At 39.0% G+C, this 22787-nt stretch overlaps 1 protein-coding gene across 7 annotated transcripts in view; it reads right to left on the reverse strand.

Moving 5' to 3' along the window:
* The window catches only part of cadm1a (cell adhesion molecule 1a), a 473893-nt gene that overhangs the window by 72374 nt on the left and 378732 nt on the right, over positions 1-22787 (reverse strand). For all 7 annotated transcript variants that reach the window (XM_082549416.1, XM_082549412.1, XM_082549413.1 and 4 more), the window contains 2 exons: positions 17994-18152; positions 9871-9967 (listed from right to left, as the gene is read on the reverse strand). In XM_082549416.1, the coding sequence (XP_082405542.1) occupies positions 9871-9967; positions 17994-18152 (256 nt within the window). The remainder of the gene's footprint in view (positions 1-9870; positions 9968-17993; positions 18153-22787) is intronic.

Here is a 22787-nt window from a genome sequence, read left to right on the forward strand (position 1 = left end):
CACATTGCTCTTCATCAGCTAGTTTCGGCCAGTCTTTGAGATCTTTTATTGATCCCCTATATCAGCAATACCTTTTATATTTTATATATTATATATATATATTTCATATTGCATACCTTGTTTTAAATGAACGGCATTCATATTATCAGTGAATGAATTGTAAAATCAAGTTTCATGCTGTTTAAAAGTGGGAACCAATTAGAGTCCACAACATACATTGAACTAATTCTTACTTAAAAAACCTTTTCATTAAGTACTTCTCATCAATTTTTTTTCTTGATACTTCAAAGCTGAATCTTGGCAGTTCTATTTCATGATCCTTTATTTAGTATGACTAACAACTAAGGTTGAAAGTGAAAATGTATCTTATGTTTATGGGGACACACACACACACACACACACACACACACACACACACACACACACACACACACACATATATATATATATTTTTTTAATTTAAAAACCATAAAATGCAATCACACTGTCATTCAAATTATGAGAAAATTAAAATTCTTGTCACATTATTTTATATTCCTTTTATTTTTCTTTAAAAAACAACAATATTGTAACATTATAGCCATACATACTTAGAATATGTACAGAAAATGTTAATATTTATATATTTTTTGTTTTTTTTAAAGTAATACTTAAAAAAAAAAATAGAATGGCAATTCACAACAACAGTGTTTTACACTGTAAGGTAAAGCCGATAGATTATAGGGTCTATGTAATATTGAAGACAGAACCTCAGTGATCAGACAGTCCAGCAAGCACCGGCAACGGTACCAAGGTTATATTACCATTTTAATGTACTCGCTATAGGTTTCATATTTGGGCAATATGCATGTAATAAATCTCCTGTCAATCTACCAAATAATTATCTTGTATGGCCAACTAATGATTAAGGATTGGCCCCAGAGTAAAGGTCATGCAATACACACACACAGACACACACAAATCCCATGGCATCCCAAAGGCAACCAAGAACTTCCATCTTTTGAGTTTTCTTTTTCTTTTTTATATTATCCTCCTAGGACCTGCCGTCCACATATGTGGACATCACATTTTGGGTTATTTAGACCAAAATACTCAATTTTGCTCTGCAAGGGCCTGATATCCACTTACGAGGACATTATACTGCTACTGTTCTATCAAAATTCTAACAAATATCCTCATTTGTGGCTCTCACTTTTCTTAGCAACAAAAATCAGGTAAAAAAAACAAACATTTGATAATTCTTTGTTTTTACATTCATCGGGCCCCAATATGCCCAAATATCAAAGAGAAATTAAAAATGCATGCTCTGGAAGAGTTCGGGTCTTAGGAGGTTATAGGTCTGCATTTGTTTTGCACTTTTGGTTATATAAAAATGAACAAGTTAAACAACCCTCTGGACTGACATCAGTATCCGATCTTGGACAACTGTTGCTTAATTGTTTGCATGTTTTGTTCAAGCTCAAATACCTTTTTCACAGTGCAGTCAGTATCACAGTAGCTCACCATTCTTTGTTTCTTTGTTTTCAGAGGTCAGTTTGTTTTGTTTTAGAAATGACTATGTTTGTGGTACACTGCGCTTACGTAGTAATACTCTGACTACTAAGATTTCATGAAAAAAAAGACCAAAGTCTATTATATGTGTCACAATGTCACGTTTGTCTTTTTATCTAAATCTCAGTTTCTCTTTTTATTTCATTCCAGGGAGGTTTAGCAAATTGATTCAATCAGTAAAAACACTTCAGTATATGATTGTTCTACAGTAGACATACATTTACAGGTCCTTTTAACAACTTTACCCACATGTGGTAACAGATTACCATTTCTCTGAAGATAACTAACACAGCTTCATCTTTTTTTGTCTTTAGTTTAAAGCAACAATAAATAATGGTAAATAAGATGTATTGAAATGACATCTGTACCTTTGCATACCTCTAAAAGTAACAATAACCGTGCACCAGCCTTGTCTTGAAATTGCAGACTTTTCACGCTTGTATACTTAGAGAAGCTCTGTAGGTGGCTGCCTACCAAGCGTCTTTCTTTGTTCTCTTTTCTACCTTGACTGAGGTTTATAGCAGGGTGACAGATTCCATTTTTATGACAATGAGCTCAAAGTGCCCAGAGTCACAGAGGGTGAAGAGAAAAGAAAAAGACAAAACACCTCTATTTTGCTGCTGCAACTTTCAATGGCCATTGCCAGCTACTGTTATTTCCCCTGAGCATGTGCTGATGGTCTCTCTTGTTGCATTTTGTTGTGGTGTTTTAACTTGTTTCCCTCCATTTGAAAACATTTGGTGTGAAGGGAGCAAGCAAATGGGAGGGGGGTGGGGGTGCACAAAAATCCAGGAAAAAGAAAAATATGAAATAGCTCCTGAAGCTCATTTCCAAAACAAACAAACAAACAAACAAACAAACAAACCACAAGTGTTTTTAATGGCTGTGGTGGATGGCTTGAAAGAGAGAGGACCGTGTCTGCTGCAAGTGTTCTGTAGGTGAAGTGAAATGTAAATTTAAAAAAAAAACATTTAGAAATATGAGTTGTTTTCTCGGATGGAGTTGGAAACATAACCTAGAAGAAAATGTTTCTATAGGTGCATCGGATGTTGTGAGGAGGGAAAAATGAAGCTAGGAAAGGAGGTATAGATAGATGGAAGAGGTAAGATGGGGTTGCAAGGAGAGAGGAAGGGCAGGCGTCTAGAATACAAATGGCTGCCTGCAGTCGGGGCCCCCTGTGCTATCTGCTGGTAATGACTGCACAACTCTCAGCAGCTCTAATGAAAATGACTTCCAATTCCCGGCTCACTGTATTGATTGTGTTTTCATCTTTATAAAATGAATACGGGTAGTGAGCTTGTCTCTATGCCAAGTATGAAAACTGCAGGGGGTGGGGGATTGGGCTGGAAGGGAGGAGCATTCAGGAGTGCACACTGTTTTGATCTATGCGCGTGTGTGTGTGTGTGTGTGTGTGTGTGTGTGTGTGTGTATGCCTGTTCTGTACTTCTACCTTTCAGAGTTTCATACTGAGTTTTTGAGCCTCAGATGGGAAAGTGAAAAGTGAAGACAGTTAAAGATTGGTTCTAACTTTGATTCATGGTCAAGACTGGATTACGACTAAGGTTTAAATCTGAGGGCCAATTTAAAGCTGGCATTGGCTGAACCTGCAAACAGAGTTCAGCTGTTGATGTCATAGTCATAACGTCATCCAAGATGAAATGCATTAGAGCTGCCTGTGTAGGCAAATGCGAAGGTGCTTACGAGGGTTTCGCACACAAAGATTTTGACAAATAAAGTGCAGTCAAGAGTCACCACTCGTTCCCTTGTATTTCGCTTCTAACAAAGCAGACATTCTTGTCATTTTTTAAAGTGGTCTTAAGCAATTGCTCTCCAGGCTTTCTGAAGGCCTTTCAAATTTTTCACCTCTTTTCAGCCCAGAACTTGTACCTTGAACCATTTTTAGATTAGATTAGATTTTGATCTATTACATAGTAACATCTGGAGAGTGTCTGATTGGCAGTAGCTTCATTTTTTTTTACCATGACTATGATGCCAAATGTACTGCCAACGTACTGACTTTTTAACCTTGTTCCAAACTGTTTTCACCTTATAGATTATATTTCCAATTAATGTATATAGTCGAATATTGAAAAAGAAAATCATGGAAAATCCTAATTTAACAGATATAGATCAGCTGTAGATCAGCGATCCCTAACCTTTTTTGCGCCATGGATCAGTTTAATGTCAGACAATATTTTCACGGACCGGCCTTTAAGGTGTTGTGGATAAAATGATACAACCAAGAGAAAAACTGTGGTATTTTGTAAATATAATAATAAATGCAAATTCACTGTGCAATTGTGTAACTTTATTAGCAGCGTCCTCCTGAAACACGCTAACAACATTGAGAGTAACATCCTCCTCTCTGCCCCTTAATACTCTCTGGTCGCAGGTGGTAATGCATAAATAGTTCTTTCAAAATAAGACACAACTACAACACAGGGAAAGACCCAGGGAAACACAGTTAACGATAAAAACCCTGAAAACCATAAATTTCACAACCGAGCCTCAACTCTCGCGGCCCGGTAACAAACGACTCACAGACTAGTACCGGTCCGTGGCCCAGGGGTTGGGGCCTGTGGCTTTAGATGAAAAAAAGACTTAACTGTGGGCGATCATGGCTCAAGAGTTCGCCTTGTAATCGGAAGGTTGCCGGTCCGAGCCCTGGCTTGGACAGTCTCGGTCGTTGTGTCCTTGGGCAAGACACTTCACCCGTTGCCTACTGGTGGTGGTCAGAGGGCCCGGTGGCGCCAGTGTCCGGCAGCCTCGCCTCTGTCAGTGCGCCCCAGGGTGGCTGTGGTTATATGTAGCTTGCCATCACCAGTGTGTGAACGTGTGTGTGAATGGGTGAATGACTGGATGTGTAAAGCACTTTGGGGTCCTTAGGGACTAGTAAAGCACTATACAACTACAGGCCATTTAATAACACACTAAGAAATTATGATTGCTTATGTTTGGTTGCATTTTAACCTGCTTAGAAAGTCTACACCTCACTCAGACCTCTAAGGAAGGAAACTAATTTCAATCACATTTCAGTAATAACTATCAATCACTCTTTCATGCTTCTAATTCCCTTAGCAAAACACTTCCCCGAAAAACTAAATTTCACACACTTTCCAACTTTCAACTCTCCAGCAGAGAGGACAGCTGAAGTCCGTGACAAGAGCGACCGCATTACAAGGTAAAAAACTTCTTCTGAAACTTTTTAACCCTCTACTGCAGCGCAATTCACTTTTTGTATGCATTTATGTGCTCAGTGCGCTCCCAGGTACACAGGGCCCATTTGTCACTAACACAATTATTAGGTTCCATTTGTCACTAACACGATAATCTGTTTGTATGTGTGTCTTCATAAATACACTGTCTGACATTAGTTGGGCATGACAAACATAAACGAGCTTAGTTGGCATTTAAATCCAGTATAAAATGTTGTGAACACCTCTTTTAGCTATATTTTTATGCTAAAAAACAAAAATACAAACTGCTTTTCAAGTCTGCAGATTCCAGAAACCATTAAGTTTTCATGGCGTGGGCCTTTTTCTAAGGCTGCCATTTACCTTTGAATTTGAACAAAAGAAGCACCTGCAAGTTGGTCACATTGAGTTTGTAATGTAATTTTCATAACAGCATCTTCATCTCATGACTGTGTTCTGTTCAAATTTGAACTAGCTTGTCAACATACTAATTTGATAGATTTCAACAGCACCAAGTACAATTTATTGATATTTGAACAGTTCAGCAGGTCTCCTGCCGGAGGCTCTCAGGGCTACGCTCAACCCTGCTCTCCCTAATGGTTTCATTTGCACTCCATTACATCTCATATCACAAAGACCTGCCATCTAAACAAACCAACAGCTGGGTTTACCGATGATGCAGGTGAAATAATATCCTAATGAGCAACAAGCTGGAGCTTTCAGATGATAAGGCTAGGCATTTCAAAGGGCTTATTTGCACCGAGTCACTGTAAGTTTTCAAAATGGTGAGAAAAATTAGTTGAGGACAGTTTTCTGTTCACAGCTCTGTGTACCACAAATAATCATTTAACTTTAATCACAAAATTGACTTCATGAGTGCATATCCAGTGTCTCGAATCCATCAACATAGTCTCTCTCAGCCTCATACACTTTCCCTAGATACCTTCAGAATATTATCACTCATCATTTAGGGGAAAAAACACCCAGCCTATTCAACCCTCTGCCTACTGAAATTCTAACTGCAAGACATTAGGACCCACTCCCCTCACTATTATTAATGCCCTTCTGCTCGGTCCTCCACTTTTAAAGCAGCAGTAATTAAATACCTGCTCAAAATATCACACAGTAATTCTGATGTATTTCATAATTACAGGTCAGTTTTCAAATTTCCCCTTTGGAAATCTGAAAAACGAACATAGAAGCCATTCAATTACGTGATTATGTAGCCAGTAATGGGTATTTAGACTAGCCAGGACCCAGGTCCTTATCACATTCCACTCACAGTTTTTCTCCCTGAAACTGTACTTTCACAGCCATTCTATCCATCAGCTGAACTCCATCGGCTAATTAGAAGAAATCTCTGCTGTCTGCGAGAAGATTAGTTCTAGAGCCAGTGTTGAGTAAAACAACACACTGTGCTTGTCAGGCTTATGTACCACTCTTAGCTTCCTCTTCCACAGAGTTGTGACATTTGGCATTTCCAATTTTCTAATTTGTCATCAAAAACTAAGTTTTAGCCCATGAGGCAATGTTCACGAGTCACTTTTTTTAATGCCAGGACATGGCACGGATCATCTCGTTACAATTGGGTGAATGTTGAGTAGTGGCATTCACGTGGGTGGTATTTTGAGCAAACAGACTACGCACGCTCCACATGATAATAGTACTGCCTGTAGCACTGGCATATATCAGCTGAACAATGTGGCCCACCAATTAGTAAACAGTCCACAGATAAGCTCAGGACACCTTTAAATGTCACATGTCAATGCCAGAACACCTATACAAGAGGCCTAAAACAATAATAATCAGGTGGTTTTAATATTACAGCATAATAAAGGGACTAACAAGGTACCCCTAAAGAAAAACTCTGGAGATCTGAGAGATGCTTGGTTGTTCTAAATGGGGAAGACTTGGAAAGTCGAGTATGCAGGATTTAGACAACAATCGCATTACCTTACAACACTCATTATTATGTTTGCATTGGTGTATAGTTCACTGAAAATAATAATCACAGTTTTTTCATTAACTTATAATGAGCCCTTTTATATCTACAATGGGAAAAGGTTGTCGCTTATGGATTCAGCCACAGCTATAACCCAAAATGGACAAAACCAACAGTATCTCCACAGAAGGTGTTTTCAGATAAATTCTTTTTTTTTTTGTTAAGCCACTTAACATAACAGAAAATTGACCAAAGATCCAATTTTAAATTGCATCTTTAAGAACAACAAGGTTCTATTAGCCAAAATCAGATGCTAATAGCAAGCTATTAGCCAAAATCAGATGCTAATAACAAGCTATTAGCCAAAAACAGTGCATCCTTAAGAAAGTCGATGGAACTAGACAAGTGGAGGACAAAAGAAGCGACAGACCAAAAAAACTACAGCAGAAAAAAACATTTGAAAGTCATGTCCCTAAAAATATGGAAATGTATTGCAAAGACCTGACATAGGACCTCAGAAATGCATCTAGCCCTTAAGTTGATACATCTGCTGTTCACTGAAGCCTCATCAGAAATGTCCCGGTGGAAGGGTAGCTGTCAAGAAGCCATTCTTACGGAATGAAAACAGGGAGAAAACGGAGACGCATGCTAATTACAAAGGATCTGGACTAAAAATCAATGCCAGCAGGTCTTATGGAGTGATTCCAGTAGGTAGAATAGTGAGTGGCAAGTAATTTGTAAATCATGGTGGAGGCTCTGATATGGTTTGGAGCTTCCCCAGTGGTGTTGGCGATCATGCAACGGCTTTGTTTTTCATGATAATGTTCTCAAACACACTGTAGTAAAAGCATAGTTGGATAGAAAAACACACCATGGAGCACTATCAGTCATGGATTGGCCTGCCCAGAGCCCAGGCGTCAACATTATTGAAGCAGTGTGGAATAAATGGCCTTCAAGAAGCCTGGAGAACTATTCCAGAAGACTAGTTAAAGAAATGACAAAAGAGACTTCAGGCTATGCTAAAGAATAAAGGAAGTCATACCAAATATTGACTCTGAAGCTCGTTAGAACCATACAGACTCTGCTTTTACAGTACCTTATATACAGTCGTTCCATATATGTTGCACGTTTCAATAAGTTGCTGCACCTATTTCCCATTTTCTGAGCAAAATATAAAGAAGGATTGGCTCAAGACTTTTGCACAGTACTGTACACTAGACATATATAACGTGTCTCACTCATACACACAGACACATACTTTGGAGGTGTGTGCAGTATATGTTATGTTACCCATCAAAAGAGAATAAAAACTCTATGCTTACAATAAGCCAATGATTCATCACTGGCATTATAAGTTATGCCAGTTTAGCTAATGAGAGAACTAAATTTATAGTATCCTCGCCATTTTACCTCAACTAAACCCACTGCTGCTTCTGAGTTCTCAAATCCAGTAGAATATTTTCTGTCTGCTTTTCTCCATTCACTTTTATTTTGCGGTCTTATACTAACTACAAAGGGGGAAAGTCTTTGGACTTATGTCCTTTTATAACTTCAAAGGTGCAGTGTAACCATGAATGGTCTGGAAGCCTCAGATGAAATTAATGCATGATACTGTGAATAGCAATATGCACTCCATATTTGCATGTTTTCTCATAGTTCAACGAAGGCTCCAATAAATCACAAACTAATAGTGCTTTTGTGTTTTTCCTTTTTCTATGCTTGGGTTGAATGTACTGTCTGGCTGCATTAGATTAACATTAGTTTTTGTGTGCCAATGTGCCACATTTACAAATTGTAACATAGACAGCAGGAGGTGTTTTTGGTGGATGGTGGGCGTACAAAGCGACTCTTACACAAAGGACCGGGTTTCACATCCAGACTTCCATCTGTGGTTAGGTTTAGGCAACAAAAGCACTTTGAATTGGGTTTTGATTGAATGTACATAAACACACTGTGTGTCAAGTCACTGTTGCTTTTTTTTACTGTATACCTAAGTGTTGTGAGTACCTAAATGAACGTATTAAAAAAACGTAAATAGTGCTTTAGTCAGTACAAACTCGACAGACAGAATATTCTTGCAGAACAAAAAATACAGCAGTGAGCAAATTTCTAATACCAAAAACCAAAAACATGCTGTATGTACAGTGATGTGCAAAAGTCTTGAGCCACCCCACATTTTCTAGGAAAATGGGAAATTGGGATCTTTGTCATGCTGTGCCACCCTTCCACCATTTCTGATGACTCTCCATTGTTGGATCAGCCGGGGTCAGATGCAACTCTGAGGTCCTGTGTCAAGTCTGAGCTGGATTTTTCCTTTTTCTTCAGGACATGACTTTTGGATACTGTTCATCTGCTGTAGATATTTTTTTTTAGGCGTGCTTATTCTTCTTTTGTCCTCAATTATCATATATGCAAAGTTTTCAGTTAACAGCTCTATGGGAATCACGATGGTCAAACTCTGTAGTCTTTGTTCAGTGTTGAGCAGCTTTGAAAAAAAAAAGATTCCTCTGAAAATGGTCAGGTACAAATACTGGATTGAAAATGAGTGAACAGCAGCCAACATCCAAAGAAAAATTTGGAAGACTGTCAGAAAGCTTGGAGAACGATTGCTCAAGACTACTTTAAATATAATAAGAAAGTCTGCCTCTGAGAAAATAAAACGTGATGAAATCAGGGGTGGCTAAAGACTTTTGCATAGTACTGTATTCCTAATACTACCAGCAAAAGCCCCGTACAGCCTTCTGTTGGAACCCATTTATTGACTATATAAAAACATTTTTTGTTTGTTTTGTTCTGTTTCTCTTTATGTGAGCCTCGGGTAGGGTTAGTTTTGTTTTTTGTTAGTTTTGGGGGGTTTTTTGTGTATAATTGCAACGTTTTCATTATGTATTGTGACCATGATTTGTGAAAAAAAAAAGTGATTGAATAATCATAGATTTTGAAATTATGTCTTTTCCATGTACAGATGCTTTTTAATGCCAGTGCAAGCTAACTGCTGCTATGTTCATTACTTCTCAACAGCAAAACTAAAACAGTAACAGACAGCCACACACCACAATGCACTGATGATATGTCAGTGAATACACTGATGTGCAACTGTTAGCAGGCAGGCATACCTGTTTCACCATGGCTGTCATTAATTGGTTAAATGTGTATGTTTGCGTGTGTTTGCTTGTGTCTTACTCGGGTTTGCCTCTGAATTTACACGACAGTTCCAGGTTCTCTCCTTCTCTGGTCAGACCCTGAGGAAATTCTACCACGATCTTAACTTCTGGTTTGTCTGAAAAAATGAGAAAAACACAAAGTATTAAATATCCAGATAACATTAGTGACAAACTACAAGTTCTTATCATGAATTCTGGTCTGTTGTAAAAATATCTATAGTATAACTTTAGTATCAACATAATGATAAGCACATGCATCAAAGCTGAAATTTGTGGTCAGGAGTAGAACGTAAAACTGCTAAATCCAATTCAACCTGGGAGTGACATGCAGAACAATGAAGTTGCACGAGGCATTGGTTGGTGTCAATCAGCTTTGCTGACTTCTCGCATTTATATGAACTGAGGGAGGATTTCGAGCACTAATAAGGTGTCCAAGGAGCAGGGAGATCACATCTAAGATCTTGACTATTCAAGGCTTAAAATGAGTAATCTGAAAATCAGAACCCACGAACAACACTGTGAATCCTTTTTGCGGATCTTCAAATGAAAGAAGCAACCAAATATTGATTAAATTTATTAGTTGGTGCATAACTTTAGTCATCAACTTAAGTACATCTAAGAAATTGGCCTCTTTTTTAATGTGGGCTCTTTTACCTTATATTACATAAAGCACCTTCTGGTGACAATTGGAGATACTAAGCCAGCACTTGAAATCTGAGATTTTAAAGGGGACATACAGTTATATACAAACCAAAAGACTTCTGGAACAATCTCCTTTGACAGATGAGACTTAAGTTGAGATGGCTGGTCATATTGCATAGCTCTACCTTTAGGGAAAACCAATCGCAGCATATCGGCACAAACACCTCATACTAACTGTCAGTGGATGGGTGATAAATCGGACTTGTTTTGCTGCCACAGGCCTGGACACCTTGCAGTCAGTGAGTCAAACATGAACTTCTCTGTTCTTAAATTTGATTCCTCTAGAGTCAAATCTGAGGCCATCTGTCTGACAGCTAAAGCTTGATTAAAACTGGGTCATGAAACAGGATAATGATCCTAAGCACAGCAGCAACAGAATGCAGCAAAGATCAAGTAAAAGTCAACATAACTTAAATGGTGCGGTGGGACCTTAAAAGAGTTGTGCCTCAACGGATGCCACAAACCTCATTGAAATGAAGCAATGTTGAAAGGAAAAGTGGTCCAAAATGACTCCACAATGACGTGAGACTGATAAAGTCACACAGCAAACAATTATATAAAGTTATCGCTGTTAAAGGTGGTTCTACAGGCTGATAAATCCTGGGATATACTTTGTTTTTAAAGGTCCTGCAAACACTTTCTTTTCCACATGACATTTGATTTTTCCAGGGTTATATTGTACATGGTAAAAAAATCAGGGATTCCCTGTACAGACTCTTGGGGAACCCCACAAAACACAGGAAGCATAAAAGGGAATCTTTCCATTGAATGCGTTCTCCTTATACAGATGTTGTTAAAAACCGTAGAGAGAGACAGAAAGTTGTTAATAATGGTTAAAATGTTCAGGGCAAGCATTTGAAATAGCTTCTACTTTTAAAAAGACAGAAAGAGAATGGTGCCTGAAGAGCAAACCCTTAAAAGGTGCGAGGATTAACAGGAAATACAGCAACAAGAACAACATCCATGACCTGCCTCAGCAGTGTTCAAGCATCAGAGGAGGCCAGGTCATGTTTAAGTTGCTAAAAGGCACTGTTATTGTTATTAGGACTGAGCTGCTATGTTGCTTAGTCCGGGGGGGATTTGACTTGACATTAAGTAAACAGTAAATTACTTTCAAGGTGTTTTCCTTTAAATTTCCTGCTATTACAGCCTGTGCATACAGATTACAGAGCATCAAACCAGCTATACGTGAGCATATTTTTGTTTAGTGTACATTTTAGTTTCTAGGCTATAAAGTTATTTTTATTCCTGCTCTATTTCTTTTTGCCACTGTTCCCTGCCCCAGCCAACTGATAAATGTTGTCTTATCTTATCTTTTGTGGATATGTAAATTAAAGAAGACAGCAAAACATAAAGCACTAGGAGATGATAGGTGGGCACTGGGCAGGATCACAAGTAGCTTGGTATGTTCAAAGATGCTTCCGGTTAAAGTTGCAAAAGCACTTTAGTAGCTGTTACAGCTGGAGAAAAAAAGCATGTAAGAATGCTGTTTTGACAAATCAGTGGGGTGCTTTGACAGTCACCGCTGTGCTATTCTCTGCACCCGTGGAGTTTTGGTTGTTCCCATCGCACTGGCTGTTGCTGGTGCTATCAAAGCCTTTTTTTCACCTTGGCGTAAGAGACGACTGAATGTAATGTTTTATTCAATCTATCAAACGGATAAGGGATTGAATTCGTTCTTGCCATGCACTGAATGGGAAATGGGAAACGGAAGCTCTCGTCTGACTTACAACCTTTCGCTAAGGTTTAAAAATGCCAGGTATGTTTTGGTTGATGGTTCCAGTCAATGAGGTGTCCTGCTGACAGAAAACCGAAGAACATTTGCTTTTTATCTTGCCGTCTGCTCAGCAACAGCACATCTCAAAAGGGAAACATCATCCCCATCTTTTTTGTAAATGCAATCGATGTCACAAATACCATTTACTTGAATGTAATAAAAAGAGCATAAGAGTATTTTTACCCCATGAAAGAAAAAGTTTTGTTCTAGTTTTGTTAAAAATTTAACATTAAATGGCAGAGAGAAATGCCATTCAGTGGAACCATTTTATTTCAAAGTAGAGTAATTATAGTTTACCAGTTATGATGCAAATTATTCTTGTTCTCTTCCTCTTTTTATGGCCTAAATCCACTTTTTGGTGCGTGTGTTTTTTAATCAGCCTGTAGTTGGAATGATCGAGGCTGAGTTATGATTTCAAAGCTGGCGGTAAAGTTCCACGCTGCTGTCCGACCTTCTCGGCAATAAACAACACGTGTCTGGCCATCCATCTGTCTAAATCACACCCTGTCAGTGGCTGGCTTTCAGTTTCTGTGATGGACAGCAGATGGGCAAAAAGCCAAGTCTTCTGCTCAGTAGGCATGCTTGGATTTAGACAGCAACCCTTTGGTTTTATTTCCACTCCAGGCACTACATGGCATCCTGCAACTTTTTCTTTGCTCACGACGTCATCTGACCTTGTCATCTCGGAGCCATAAACATGAAGGACGCCAGGCATCTGTAGGTTGTTTTGATAGCCTCAAGTAGTTATGGCAAAGCTTTCTTGTCTCTGTTTGATGGGAAAACACTGTGCTGCCAGATTCGGATGCTGCCACTTCAGTGGAAATGAAATAGTGTCTACCATATGCAAGAGAGCCGTTATCATTATGCTAACTGAATTATTTGCTTTATTGTGTGCCTCACCTCATAAGCACTCAAGACGGCACTATCCATCTCTCGGCAGCCAGCTGACCTTATGGGAAAAACAACCCAGCATCCGAGCAAACAGCTTGCTTTCTTATACACATAATCATTAGTGTCTTATTTAATTATGCTGTCCCCTGACAATGGGGTTTTTTCCTTCGCCTTTTCTTACTACACAATGCTCTCCATTCCACTCACAAATTGCCTACACAGTGGGTGAATGAAATGTAAATCAACCAGTGTACTGCATCTAATCAGTAAGCTAACTTGCATGTCACTGTAGAAACTGCAGAAGTAGGCTTTATTTTAGTTTTGTCATTCATAATTTTCTCACCAGACATATGCACTTTTTAGATATGTTAATGGGAAGGGCTCTGTGGTGACAATTAGAAGGAAAAAGCAGACAGTTCATTGGGGTTGTAAAGATACATAGATTGTACATATAGTTCTCGACACAAAAACCAAAGTTTTCCAAACAGTTTTCTGTTAGCTACTGGGTCAGTCACACTAGAGTAAAATAGTCCAAAAGCAATCTCCTTGCTGATTAGGAATACACGGTGGTTGTGGTGACTGTGTTTAATTTTTTCGTAAGCGTGGCAATGAACGGTTGCACATTCCACCTCAGGCTGAGCACTTCTGATTGCAAGACAACTGCACACAACACCTCTTGGGAGGCATCCCGTCTCTAAACAATTGCAGTCAGTCTTGGATTGGCTGGAGTCACTCTCTGATAGACAGGCTGGTTAACGTTTGTGACTAATTTTTATCTAGTGTAATAAACACAGGCAGATTGCCAACATGCTGCAATCAATTTGAGTCAGGGTGCACCAATGAGCACGACTGTGCTTCGTTTTTGTAGTCGGGGGTTGAACTTAACTACTTGTTAAATTCTGGCTATACATGCTATATAAAAGCAAGGGTGCCTGTAAATTTTTAGGTAAATTTCCATCCTGCAACAATGTTACCATTTTGGATGAGATTAAAAGTAGAATGTAAGTAGTTTGCACAGATTTTTGTTCATTTATCACCAATAATCAATGATAATATAATGATACAAGTGCCAGCTTCACCCGAGTCAATCCCAAACTGACAGCAGACTGACTCTGTTGCTTTGAATCCAATAACTAACTGGGAACGATCAGTTTATTAAAGTCTCATTGAAATGATTAATAATGATTAATAATCTTGGTTGACCCGTTGTCTCATCCATAAAACCTGTAACAGACAAAACATAAAATGGACTCGCTTGCAGAAGTTGCATTACTACATGCAGATATTGGACTACCAGCAGGGGGAGATGATATCTTTAAAGCCATTCCAGGGTGCTTAACTGCCAGAAATGATGAATCTAGGCAGCTAATATGTATCTACGTGAAAATGTGTTAATAATGTCTGTTTAAACGCTTTCCCGTGGTAATTTTCATGTTGGCTTGAAATAAAAATTCTCCCTCTGCTTTTACTGCAACTTACTGTAAATTCTGCATGCGTGTCTTTTTACTGATTTTAAGAGGCAAATAGTGAAATCGACATGGTGGAACGGCGTGTCGATTGCACGTTTTGTTGTCGGCTGCTCCTTCACGGTTTTCTCTAGTGTGACTGTAACATTAGTGACCACTAGGGGCAGTATGATCAATGAAAACCACGACTACTAAGAGCCTTTTAATGCTATAGAAACAGAAAGCTTTCAAAGTAAAAGTTGTGAAAGGTGTTGGTTGAAAAACAATAATACTTCCACTAATTTTATACAATGCTGGTCCTTTTGCTAAAACAAATAAATTTAAAAAACAACAAAACAGAATCGTGACTCCAAACTGTGCATTTTGCACTTTATCACATCCCCGAGTGCTCAATTAGTAAACATCTACTTAATTCATACCAGTTGACTGTTAGTCTTTAGACAGTCCACAGAGAAACAAAATTCCTCTGGACATAGGAAGGATACACTAATAGCAGTTGCTATGTAATATTAAACTGTGTAACAGAGTTCAAAGAGAAGGTAGAGAGGAGGACTGTTTATGTCTGTTTGTTACCCACTACAGTATGCAAAGAGCATGGCAGCCTCAGCCCCTGCACGGAGCAGAGTGAGGCACTGAGCCGGGTGGTCAGTGTGAGCTCCCTGTTATCAGAAGCCAGCGAAATGCCATTCTGCCTCTGTAGATGAGCTGATCTCCTCCTCTCATGCTCATAGAGAAAGGTCAGATAGTGACAGAAGAGATTTTATTTTTTTAAATAAAATGCTAGGACATGCCAGAGGCCAAAGACATAAGGTTACAGAAACAATAAATACAGAACTCTAACCATTCTCTATTAACAAAAAGATCTAAACATTCAGTCTAGGATTTTAATTACTTGTTACATGCTGTTTTATAGCAGTGTTGTGTTATTGCTATTATTAGTTATTGAGAAGAGTCATCTGTGCATATATATATATATAAATAATACTGCAATTAAAAGTGGCTATTGCTGCAAAAGTGTCCTCCTGGCCTCCATTATGGGCCACGTGTTGTTTTTTTAAGGAACATTTAGTTGAATAAACAAGGTCAGATGATTAGATAGATAAACATTGTGTTAACCATTCCTACATGAAAACAGGGGCATTATTTGAGAGTTTAATGAATTCTGAGAATGTTTGTACCTCACATACAAATAGAAGCAGCAAATTTAGAGTCTCATTCACTTGAGGAAAATAAGTAACATTCTATGTTTTTGAGAGATGTTGTAGAAATCTATAAGCCACTGGTTAGTTTAGTTAATCTAAGCATAGAGGTGCAGAGTGTCATGGTATGAGCACAAGGCATCAAGTCCTTCTCTGTTCAGCAATAAATACTAAGATCACTTAATGAGTGCATATTGTCAATAAATATGAAAACAAATGGATTGGATCTTAGCTTGTCCATGAATTTTCAAGGTCCTGCATGGAGAAGCATGGCTGTACATTGACATTCATCTATTCCCACCAGGACCCTGAGGGCATGTGATCAGGGCTGTGCATCATACAACACTGGGAAATAAACATGACAGAGCTTCTGCAACAGCACCCCACCACCGAGACTAAAACTAACTCAGAAATAAATGTTCTAATTGTTATAATAAACATTAACTTCATATTAGCAAAATGTAAAGTTATGTGTCCACAGGGAGCTTTCAGCTGCTTCCTAACAGCTCTTAAGGTTCAGCATTGACTTTTTATTTAAAAATACCCTCAGCATTAAAGTATTAAAAAACATTTTCAATTGAAAATAGTTACATTTTTGGAGTACCATGGAGTTTTTTCCAGTGCCATTTCTCTCACAACATCAAAACGAACCCCAGACTTAAAATATTAACGCCGTCAAAGGTGGACAAGAAAGTGATCCTAGCTGTCACAGATTACCCTGTAATTTAAAATCTAATAGTGAGCTAACACGGTTTTAGCTAACCTTTCTAAATGAAAGCACAGACGTTCACCACAAGGAAGTACTAAAAGATGCCTTTTGGAACAACAATAAGGATTTAAGAGAGAGTGGCCTGGTGTCATACTTGTCAAATCAAAGATAAACTGCAAATTGCAGATTGGTTGTTAGTATTTAATTACAGGTGTAAACTGATACAAAAGCTTTACGTGCAGCACAAAGCACATATCAAGAACAGAACTGGATCCTGACAGATCATTTTATAAATGAATGCAGACTTCCTGACAGGCATTTAATTTCTGATGCTAAATTTAAGAGCGTTGCCTGGCTAAGGGTGAATTATGGCGATTTATTTATATTTAGATCTATATTTTATTTTCTATTCTTTTGCACTGTTGCCGTGCATTTGTAGCAAATATTTGTAGTAAATAGTTGCCGTGCATTTTGTTTGCACTTCCTAATGAAATGATTGACATTAGGTTAGGGGAAAAAACACAACTCTAAAATATTTATTTCTGATGCACATGTGAAATATTTTTCCACAAAACACTACCACCTGCACACTGTGCACTCTGCTGTTTGCACCAAAATACTCCACAGGCAACCGAAGCATGTCTGAAGTCAGGAAAACACCAGTTGAAAAGATCTGCTTGTGCTGGCCATTGTGCCACCAAGATAATAGCTTTTTAAGTATGCATCTGTTTTGCATTCAACTAGATCTGCAGATTTTTTTCCATGCTTCTCACAAAGAGGTGAGAAGAGCAAAGTGAAATTCAAATTTAACACCGACATGTTTTTCCGGAGGAAACTAAACACGTCGTCTTTCAGCTCTCCCTTCAGGGGTCGATCGTCACCCTCCATCTCACCCTCTCTGTTGCAACCCCAGCTTTGCATGAACCCTGTACACCTTCTCCTTTGTTACATCTGTAAACCACCTCTACATTCATTTTTTCCTACTCACACAAGATGAATCTTTTTTTTTCCAATGGCAAAGCCTTTCACCAAACTTTCAGAGGGTGGTGGGGGGATAGGTTGTGGAAAGTTTATGTCATTTAATTAGTGAAGATAGAACTGTCTACTGTGTTACAGTCCAATTTCCCCTTTTATTCATTATAACATGCATAATTTTCTTTCAATGTCACTGCCACACCTCATGCATTAAACTTTTAGTTGCGGGTAAGAAAAAAGCAAATCTATTCCATTTAATTAGTAGGAATGGAACACTCTTCTCTAATCCGGTCCATTTTTCTGAATTAAGATGATGAGTTAGGCAGATGATACTCAGAAAAAAGGAAGAAAGGGAAAGTATAGCGCTGTTTAAATATCCATCAAATGCTGATTTCTAATTTATTACCAAGCTGAAGCACTTACACTGCACCTCCAGGTATTTCTGTGCCTGGAAGTCCTTGACTGCAGGGTGGTCGACGATGCAGATCACAGGTACGCCGTCATCCTCTTTGCTAACGGTGAACGTCAGTCGGCTGGTTACTGTGTACATCTTGTCGTAGGTCAGTTCAACTTTGGGCTTGCCTATGGTAAGAAAGAACAAAGACAAAACAAATAAAGGAGGTCAAATCAATTCACTCAGAGGGTTCTGGCAGGAACCATCTATCCAGTGGCACTGGGGTGTGGAACAGAAACTGCTGGGGCAGTAGTTGTACTGTGGGAGAAGCACCTCTAGGAAGCTCGCCTGGAAATCCAACCACAGCAGCCATACCAGGACTTTAGTTGGTTTGAGCAAACAGCGCCAAACACCGACTCGCTCTTTTGGTGTAAAAAGTTGGAGTTTGGTTTAAAGTAAAAACTGCACAGCTTGCTGTCCTAATCATTTATGGACTCCTTGTATTCTGTAGGCTGGTTGATTTCCTGCTTGAGGGATCAATTGATTTTCAATGTATGCTTTGCCCACAAAGATCATATAAGGAAAACAGAGCTCCAAAGGCTTAGGCTACCATTGCAGAGAAAATGTCAATAATTTCTATATGCTTTTATTTGGGTAAATATTATCAAAACTTATTTTGGATTTCTTCCTTACTTCTGTCAGAGGTTTATTTTATGCATCCTTGATTCCTCTGGGAGTACGCTATAAAAAAGAAAGAAAGAGTATTTTGCTGAAAAGTTTTACTTTACAAAATATCAATGATGGCAGCTTTGCACTCAAGGCTACCAGAGAAAAAAAACAACCAAGGTTTGAAATATTAAGGACTGACAAAGACAGCCATTGTTCGCCTGCAAGGGGAATGTCTTTCTTCCCCTGACCTTGCAAAATATTTACAGTGGGAGTGAGAAGCGTGTCCTTGAAAATGGTCCGATAAGGCGAATCAGCTAAAAATTGCCTGCTGTCAGGGGCTACTGTGCGACTGTGAATCACTCATTAGGCTTTATCAAGCCAGATTTATTGTGTGGCCACCTTTTGTACGGCACTGCCAGATCTGAAGCTCGCAAAGCGTCCCTCGTCTTATTACTGGCTGCTCTTTAATAGCACACAGACAAAATGTTCTCAAATGCAACGACGAGGACAGCTTCATTGGGCAAAATGAGGGACATAGATGCAGAGAATGCTGTACAGTAGAGTGACAAAGAAAGATTGATCCTTTTTATCCCTTTGTCCTACTTCCTCGCAGTCATTTGCACAAGCGTGTTTGTGTCCCATCAATAAAACAAACATCAGAGAAAGAGCCTGCAAAAAAGAAACGCCAGAAAAGGAGAAACTCTGTGCAAATATGAACGGCTGCATCCATCAATTCACATTTTAGCTGTAAAATATGTACTCGGTGCACATTCCACTCACTCTTCTGTAGCTCAGCCACTGGGGTGTTCCTGTCACTGTGGTGACAACTGTCTTTTTGGAAGCTGGGAAAGCAAACCTGTGTGATGTGGATGGTGTAAAGGAACAGGTTGTCATGAATAAATACCACTAGAGGCTTTAGATGTATGCAAGCACCTGAAATGGGAACCTGAAGGGGTCTGCTCAAATCAAAATGTCTTTTGAGATGCATGAAAGACTAGTGAAAAGATGTCTTCATTCAAGTCCTGGGTGTCTGAACCTTGTGCTTTACATTTGACAATTTATATCACAATAAAAATAATAACCCACAAAAGCTGTTCACAAAGGCAGGTACAAAGGTGTGGAAGTAGAAGATATATTTAGAATAAATGGTTTCTGAGATGATTAATGATCCGCCATCTTATTTCCTCCCCATCCTCCTTTTTACACCATCTGTCATTTCCAACACTCCAGAAAAGTCATTTCCTGACATTCTGCTCCTGGATTGGCACATCCAAGCCACTCTACCTTTTCCTGTGTGTATCATTCACTGTGTGCTATAGGAATGATATGCAGCTAACTTCCTCATCTTTGCCTGTAGCTCTGTCTGTATTTTAAGGCAGACTTCAAGACCAAGTTGTAGGCCTGGTAACCACAAACCATCGCAATGACATTGGCATATGTGAAAACCAAGTATGTGCTTGAAAGTTAGCATCATAGTATCGGCTTGCAGGGTTAGCTAGTCCAACAGTGCTAACAACTATAGCTCCTCAGTCTACTTAGGCCTACACTTGCTAATTAAGAGTATACAACTGAGCTCACTCTGATAAGTATTACCACATGAAATATGCTAAGAGAACCCAAAAGGTGTAGCTTTTAGCTAGCCAGAGAGCAGTATTCAGACAATGCGAGAAAGATATGTGGCCACTGAATCCCAGCAAGCCAGCTAAAAGCAGCATACTTTTTATTTTCCATGGTCAAATGCAATAATTCCAGCAGGTCCACATCTTCTCATGTTCAGTTTCTGTCCATCAAACTACACAAGCAACTGTCTAATGTAATTGTCTACTAGCATGCTATAAATTCCAGCCACTTAGCAGAGTTTATCCAAGAGGTGCGCATGACCAATAACTTTCTGAATAATTAGCTCTTTCTTCTTCTTTTGGCTACTCCCTTAGGTGTTACCATAACAGATCATCTGCCTCCATTTCTCCTTATCGCTAGCTTCCTCTCCTGTCACACCATCCCCTCCTTCACTCAATCCATGAATCTTATCTGTGGTCTTCCACTGTTCCTCCTGCCTGGCAGTGCCATCCATTGTCCAGTATATCCACTATCTCTCTTTACATGTCCAAACCATCCCAGTATTGCCTCTCCAACTTTATCTCCAAACTACTCAACCTGCGTTTTCCCTCTGACTACCCATTTCTAATCTTGTCCCTCTTTGTCACTACAGATTAAAATTTTAACATCTTCAGCTCTGCCTCTTGTCTTTTTTTAGTTACACTGTCTCTAAGCTAGACATCATAGCAGGTCTCACTACCATCTTGTAAACCTTACCTTTCAATCTTGCTGCTATCTTCCCTCCCCGCACTCTCTTCTTCACCTCTCTTGTGCATTGTCTGTTGCTTTGGATAGTTGACCCCCAGGTATTTAAACTCAGCCACCTTCACTAACTCTTCACTGTTACACCAGAGTCCATCTCATTCACATTTCCTCTTATCTCTTTAGCATATCTCCGCCTTTCTCAGCTCTCTTCCACCTGCTCTGACTACGATGTTGTGGGCACATGTCATAGACCATGAAGACTCCTGCTTGTCCCTGTTAAGGACTACTCCTTCTACTACTCCTCCTCCTGCTACTATTAATAATAAATATAAATGCACTTTTTAAAGTACTTCACAACTGGGACGAAGACTTATACAACATTCATACACAGAAATGTCATATATTTGGCCTCACATATGTATTTTTTGTGTGTTCTGTAGCCGAAGGTTCTATAACCTCAAAAGCCTGTTCTGGATTTAAAATGAGACCATGCAATCGTCAAAAGTGACCCCAATCAGACCAACTGCTTGAATAAAGACTTCCCAGATCACTAAATAAGCAGGAGCATGGGCATTGTCAGTGTGTGCTACTTTCAGCTGCTCCCTTATTCACAGGGGGTAGTTCTGCATGTTTGATTTGACAGATTTTTAGCCGGATGTCCTTCCTGATACAATCCCAAAGGAATTGATGTCTTCTTCCAGGACTGAGCCAGGGGTCTTTCACTTGTAAGGAAAATGTGTACCAAGGAGCCTCTATTTAGGTCTTTGTTAGTAATTAATAAAGTTTTTAAATTAATTCTGAATTTCGCTGGGAGCCACGGGAAGGGAAGAAAAGGGTTGAGGAGTGAACACTGGCTATTATTTAGTATATGGGCTGCTTTTTGAACCAAGTGAAGACAGGAGTGTAAGAGAAGACAAGGGAAGATTAAAGTGTGAACTAAAATGCTTTTATGATTGTGTAAACTGCTTGTTTTTATGTTGCTTTTATTATTCTACTGTGTACAGTGTCCTTGAGTATTCTGAAAGGCGCTTTCAAATAAATTATTATTATTAAAATGTCCAAGTTGCTGCCTGATAGTGTAGATTAGATTTTTTGCAATGTTCCTTGCATGAAGCAAACAAGACTGGATGAGCTTAGAAATGTAGGGTTTGAAGTTTAACTGCTGCAAAATCTAGCAGAGCCTGGTTATATCAGAGCAGATGCAGCATGCTCCCTCTGTTTTGAAGTCGTGCCCCTAAAGACCAGCACTGTCAAGGTCATGCTTTGTTAGCTTAGCGGCACAAATCTGTATATTTTACGTTTGTCCATGCTGCCTTGATGAATAAAAATTTATATGGAAGTAATTTGCCTCTGGTGATCTATTTTTAAATGCTGAGGTGACTGGGCCAGCAAGAGCAGTTTCACAACTCAGTGCCCTTTGCTATGGCTGTTATATAGAAGAAACCACAATGCCGCTAGATACCACTGAAAGTCGTGCTCACTATCGATCTAAATGTCATTTAAAGACAGCAGTTAATTAATATAAAGGATTTTTTATTAATCTTCTCTCTCAGCTATAAAAGCCCTTAACACGTAAAGAGTTCTCTGTATAGGAATATCACCTGTGTTAAACACTGAAAACATACAGAGACATAAATGTTGGAGCTGTGGCAGCAGAGATGAATGCCAGTGAAAGGCAGTGGAAGGTCAAATAAAAAGCTGAAGAGGTATTTTAACTTTTTGCGGATTCAACCGTAAAACTCAAGTAGTCCTCTTTCCCTGCACGGACATACTTCATTTCTTGAACGTTTACTGTCTGACAGTATCCTTGTGGAAAAGAAATGAAGCAATGCAATGTTATATAAAATATA

This window comes from Aulonocara stuartgranti (genome assembly GCF_965226115.1).
Source record: "Aulonocara stuartgranti genome assembly, chromosome: 10".
NCBI lineage: Eukaryota > Metazoa > Chordata > Actinopteri > Cichliformes > Cichlidae > Aulonocara > Aulonocara stuartgranti.